Source organism: Rhincodon typus, unplaced genomic scaffold, assembly GCF_021869965.1.
Source record: "Rhincodon typus isolate 14 unplaced genomic scaffold, sRhiTyp1.1 hic_rhity00012645, whole genome shotgun sequence".
NCBI lineage: Eukaryota > Metazoa > Chordata > Chondrichthyes > Orectolobiformes > Rhincodontidae > Rhincodon > Rhincodon typus.
Window position 1 is genome coordinate 875 of NW_025978283.1, and position 5,711 is coordinate 6,585.

General features: G+C 47.8%; 1 protein-coding gene across 1 annotated transcript; it reads right to left on the reverse strand.

The window, feature by feature from the left end:
* Positions 1–602: 602 nt before the first annotated feature.
* On the reverse strand, positions 603–3,078 carry LOC125482568 (probable imidazolonepropionase). The gene is made up of 4 exons (XM_048594667.1): positions 2,361–3,078; positions 1,784–1,890; positions 1,620–1,684; positions 603–884 (listed from the first exon to the last, which is right to left on the reverse strand). Exons 1-4 carry the CDS (start codon positions 2,495–2,497, stop codon positions 603–605), a joined length of 591 nt encoding a protein of 196 aa, XP_048450624.1. The 5' UTR covers positions 2,498–3,078.
* Positions 3,079–5,711: the final 2,633 nt, after the last annotated feature.

The following is a 5,711-nucleotide window of genomic DNA, read 5'->3' on the forward strand; positions in this document are numbered from 1 at the left end:
CACTGAAGTTTAGAAGAAAGAGAGGGGATCTCATAGAAACCTATCAAATTCCAACAGGACTTGACAGATTAGATGCAGGAAGGATGTTCCCGATGGTGGGGGAGTTCAGAACCAGGGGTCATAGTTCAAGGATAAGGGGTAAGACTTTTAGGACTGAGATGAGGATAAAAAGAGTGGGGAGCCTGTGAAATTCACTAGCACAGAAAGTGATTGAGGCCAAAACATTGTGTTTTCAAGAAAGAAGTAGATATTGTAGTTTTTGTGGCTAAAGGGATGAAGGGGTGGGGGGAATTTGGAAATGGAGTAGGGAATTTAATAGCGGAGCAGGCTTGAGGGGTGGAATGGCCTACTTCTGGTCCTACTTTCTGTGTTTTTATCAGCCATTCAGCCTTTCCACTCTGGCTTACCTTCATGTCAGGATCGTGACTGATCTGCTTTGTTAAATCTTATCTGTTATACTGTTATGTATGTTATATTATACCTGGAACCAAAGACAGGTCCACAGTTAATTTCTCATCCGATGGCAGTACTGCAAACATTGTACAGACCCCCTGTAAGTGGGAAATAAAACGACCGGCTTCACGTGAACCAGGATGACACATTTACCTCGGCACAGAATGAGCACCGCAGTATGTGGAGGAGATGCTGATATCGAGCTCTCTTCGGGCTCGCTCAATCACCCGCAGCATTTTGGTCTCGGTTTCCAGGTTCAGGCCGTAGCCCGTCTTGCACTCCACCAGCGTGGTCCCCGCTTGGACCATACGCTGGAGCCGCCCTCTCAATCTTTCAAAGAGTTCTTCCTCTGATGCCTTCCTCGTGTGTTCGACAGTGAAATGTATTCCTCCTCCAGCTTTGTGAATCTCCATGTAGGATGCTCCAGTCAGCTGGTGTGAAAATTGAAAATGAGTTAACGCATTTTCAATTCGCTAAATATTAGCAAAATGAAGGCAAAATACTGCAGATGCCAGAAATCTGAAATTGAAATGGTGGAAAACCTCAGCAGGTCTGGCAGCATCGATGGAGAGGGAAACAGAGTTCACATTTCAAGTCCGAAATGACTCTTGTACAGAACATGCTCAGAGCTGAGGTTCTCGGAGGGTAGCATGGTCCCATTTTCCCATTAAGTCACAGTATGTTTGAGGTGAACTTCGGCCAGTGACAGTCCTTTCTCTCTGGTTTAGCACAGCTAAACAAGCCTTGCCCAGCTAAACGGGCCTAGCCCAGCTAAACAGGCCTAAACAGTGTTCTGGATTGGAACCCATGCTCTGTTTTGGAGCTCGCGCCCTGGTTTGAGCCCTCTGTTTTGGTTCAGGCCCTGTGTTCTGGTTTCAACCCAGTGCTCTGTTTCGGGGGCCTGGACTCTGGTTCAGAGGCTTATGCGTTGGTTTGGGGCCCTGCGCTCTGGTTGGGGCTCTGCGCTTGGGTTTGGGATCTGTGCTCGGGTTGGGGCCCTGCACTCTGGTTGGGGCCCTGCACTCTGGTTGGGGCCCTGCGCTTTGGTTGGGGCCCTGAGCTCTGGTTGGGGCCCTGCACTCCGGTTTGGGCTCTGCGCTCTGGTTGGGGCCCTGCGTTCTGGTTTGGGTTGCGTATTTGTAGTTTTATCTCCTTCGTGAAATTACCTTCATTGCAAATTCATGAACTCTGTCTCCAGCCCACACAGGATGAGTGTGAGCATCGACCAGACCTAGAAGGAAAAAACGAAGACAGCATGAAGAAACTCTTGAGTGTGAAGATGTCATCACTGTGAAGTTAATATTAAATACAACTACCCTAAGAGACTAACCTGGCAGTACACACATCCCACAAGCATCGATTTCTTGGTCAAATGTAACTCCTTTATACTTGGATTGGATCAGCTCGTTTGGCCCCACAGCCTCAATCACACCTTCCCTGGAAAGTGAGGTTAGAAAACTACCATCACCCATTGGAGGCAGATACATGGGGCAGGGGTGTCTGAGAGAGAGAGAGTATGTGAGTGTAGTGTGTGTAAGAGAGAAATATGTGTGTGTGAGTGGGTTGTGTGTGAGAGAGGGGTATTGAGTGTGAGTGTGAGAGGGGTGGGTGAGTGTGAGAGGCATGTATGAGAGAGGGGTATTGAGTGTTAATGTGAGAGGGGTGAGTGTGTGAGAGAGGGGTAGTGAGTGTGAGTGTGAGAGGGGTGAGTGTATGAGAGGGATGTGTGAGGGTGAGAGGGATGTGTGTGAGAGGTGTATTGAGTGTGAGCATCAGAGGGGTATTGAGTGTGAGAGAGGTGTGTGTGTGAGACAGGGGTATTGAGTGTGAGCGTGAGGGGTTGAGTGCGAGAGGGGTATCGAGTGTGAGTGAGGTGGGTGTGTGAGTGTGCACATGCAAGCTCTTACCTATTGATGACAATGCTGCCCCCGGTGATCACAGCCAGTCTCTGCATCTCAGCCTTGCCCAGGAACTGGGCCCCACTGTCACTGACCTGCACCAACTGGGCTGCACTCCTCACCAATAACCTGCACTGGCTCGGCATGGTGAGGGGAGGTTAAGCTCCCAAGAAGACACCAGCTACACCCTCACACCCTCAAACTCTACCACACTCAAACTCACAACCAGTCAAACATCCAACTTCCTCACCCCCTCACCTTCTCACACCCTCAGATTGACACCCTCTCCCTCACTCCCTCAGACTTTCTCACTCACTACTCCCTCACACGCATCCTCAGCCTCTCCTTCACACGCAGTTCCTCAAACCTCACTCTTACACACTCTGTCACTCATTGTGTTTCTCACACACACACAATCATTCACAATCTCTGTCCCTCACTCTCTCTCTCAGTCCCTTGCTCTCTCTACCTCTTACCCTCTTCCTCTCTCTATCCCCTCCTCTCTCATTCCCTCACACTCCCTCCCTGACGCTGGGATCATCAATGCTCCTTCTCCCTGAACTTTCTCCCTGTTTTCCTTCCGCAGTTCCCCCCCAGGCACTCGCTCCCGTTCCGGACAAAGTGAGACTTGAGCTGGGAGCCGACAGGTCGGAAATTCCCACCGAGCCTTCAAATGCCACTGCTCATCTAAATATTGTCAAGGCCTCCACCAGCAAAGTGTTTAAAAGAAAAGTCTGCTCGGATAAAAGTAATCATTAACAGAACAATGAAGAAACTTCCAACTCAAAGTGAGTTGACTGAATGACGCAGACTGTGCAGGACTCTGTGTGTGTCAGTGTGTCTCCATTGACTGTTATATCTCAGTACACTGTGTAGGTACTGACAATTTTAATTTCAAAAGTAAAGTTTATTCATAAAAAAAGTCTTTATGTACATAAATAGTCACTGAAATATTTTGGTTCTTGACAGTCTTTTCATAGGGAGAACAAACTAAAGGCATTTACTTATACAAAATTATATTTACATAATATTTGAGGCATTGGGAGGGTCCAACAACTGAACAGAACGTCATTATACTTTGGCAGAAAGACCTCAGAGGGTGATCTTCTACTTTTGGTCTCCTTGCTTGAGAAGAGATATACTAGCACTGGAGGGGGTGCAGAGGACATTCACTCAGTTGATTCCAGAGTTGAGAGGGTTGGATTATGAGGAGAGACTGAGTAGACTGGGATTATACTCATTGGAATTCAGAAGAATGAGGGGAGATCTTATAGAAACATATAAGATTATGAAGGGAATAGATAAGGTGGAGGCAGGGAGGTTGTTTCCGCTAGCAGGTGAAACTAGGACTAGAGGGCATCACCTCAAACTAAAGGGAAGCAAATATAGGACTGAGGTCAGGAGGAACTTCTTCAACCAAAGCGTTGTGAATCTGTGGAATTCCCTGCCCAGTGAAGTGGTTGAAGCTACCTCGCTGAATGTTTTTAAGGCAAGGCTAGATAAATTTTTGAACAGTAAAGGAATTAAGGGTTATGGTGAGTGGGCGGGTAAGTGGAGCTGAGTCTCAAAAAGATCAGCCATGATCTTATTAAATGGCAGGGCAGGCTCGAGGAGCCAGATGGCCTACTCCTGCTCCTAGTTCTTATGTTCTAATGAGGCATTCTACTAAATGACTTTGACAGCCTGCTCAGGGAACCATGCAACAGGATCCACCCTCCCCTTTTCCTTCAGAATCTCAAGGATGCTACATGCTGAGCACTTCCTAATGGATTCGTGGTCAAGGGTGCTTTTCTTTCCAAATTCCTCCAGGAAGGACGGATGATACAGCATGGTCCAACTACTTGGAGCGTTTCGCAGCAACGAGGCCAGTCCCATCCTTCACAACACCGGGGACAGGCAGAACCTCAATACGCAGTGGTGTTTGCTGCGCACAGCTTGATGTAGACACACACAAAGGTGACTGGATACATTCATCCACCTCCTTATCCAGAGCATTGTACACGGTGCCTCTGCGGGCACAGTCCGTCTTAGACCTCCAGATGAAGTGGAAGATGGCTCGGTGACTGCAACGGGTGCAGGTTTGGGAAAAGGGTCAGACTTGTGCCATGTACAACAACAGAGACCAGAGGGATAAAGGGAAGTTTTTACCCGCAAGGGAGATGGAACTGTGCTCCCAAAAGACCAGCTTCTGCTTCACTTTGGTGACACGCTCCTCCCAAGTTTTGGTGCACACCCTAGCCCCTCCGAACCAAATACCCAGCACCTTCAGATAGTCCAACCTGACAGTGAAGGAGATTAAGGATTGGTCCACCCAGTTCCCAAAGAGCATGGCCTCACTGTTGCCTTGATTTACCTTAGCTCCTGAGGCCAGTTCAAACTGGTTGCAGATGCTCATGAGCCTGTGCTCTGACAGTGGATCCAAGCAGAAAACGATGATGTCATTCATGTACAAGGAGGCTTCAACCTGCAGGCCTCCACTGCCTGGAATAGTCACCCCTGTCAGGCTCATATCCTTCCTGATGGATTCGGCAAAAGGCTCTAAACAACACGCAAACAGGGCAGGAGGAGAGAGTGGGCAGTCCTGCCTAACTCCAGATCTGATCAGGAAACTTTCTGATTCCCACCAATTGATTGAGACTGCACTAACGATGTTGGCGTAGAGCAGTTGAATCCAGTTGATGATTCCCTCCCACTTTTTGAAGACCATATCCCACCTAACAAAAATCACTGTCTATTACAAGTAGTACCATGTAGGCTGAAGGCAGTTCAGTGGCTCCAGTTCACTGTTTCATGAGATAATCCTTCTGATTCTTATGCAGGTCAGAGGGTTGCTGTTCAATCATCTTCCTCGAGATGCTTCTATTGGTTTACAAGAGACACATGGTGTCTGTTTCACTAATAAAAGTTCACTGACTTATCAGTGAGAAGACACAGCTCCTGAAGCATGGTGACCCTCAGCCTGCACAGGAATCAAACTCATGTTGTTGGCGTCACTCAACATTTGAAACAAGCTACCCAGCCAATAATTTCATTGAGTGACAGAGTAGACTCGATGGCTGAATGGCCTACTTCTATTCCTACATCTTGTGGTCTTGAGGTAGCTGACCCCCTGAAATTAATCACTTCAATTGCTGCTTGTTCAATGCTTGCCTAAGTGTCTGATGACTTGCCCTTCATGACATGGAGAAATCCTTTAAAACACTAGTTTTAAAAATGTTCTTCAACAATTCTGTCTTTTTGGTGCTCATTTGGAGGCTAACTGCATCTCTGATTTAACAAGGTGTAGAGCTGGATGAACACAGCAGGCCAAGCAGCATCAGAGGAGCAGGAAAGCTGACGTTTTGGGCCTAGACCCTTTTC

What these genes read in the sequence shown, in the direction of transcription:
- LOC125482568 (XM_048594667.1), bottom strand. Translation starts at nt 2,497, where the DNA reads ATGCCGAGCCAGTGCAGGTTATTGGTGAGGAGTGCAGCCCAGTTGGTG. An exon ending in GGCAGCATTGTCATCAATAG is followed by an intron (nt 1,891 to 2,360) that starts GTAAGAGCTTGC and finishes CTCACTTTCCAG; the next exon opens with GGAAGGTGTGATTGAGGCTG. An exon ending in TGGGATGTGTGTACTGCCAG is followed by an intron (nt 1,685 to 1,783) that starts GTTAGTCTCTTA and finishes TTTTCCTTCTAG; the next exon opens with GTCTGGTCGATGCTCACACT.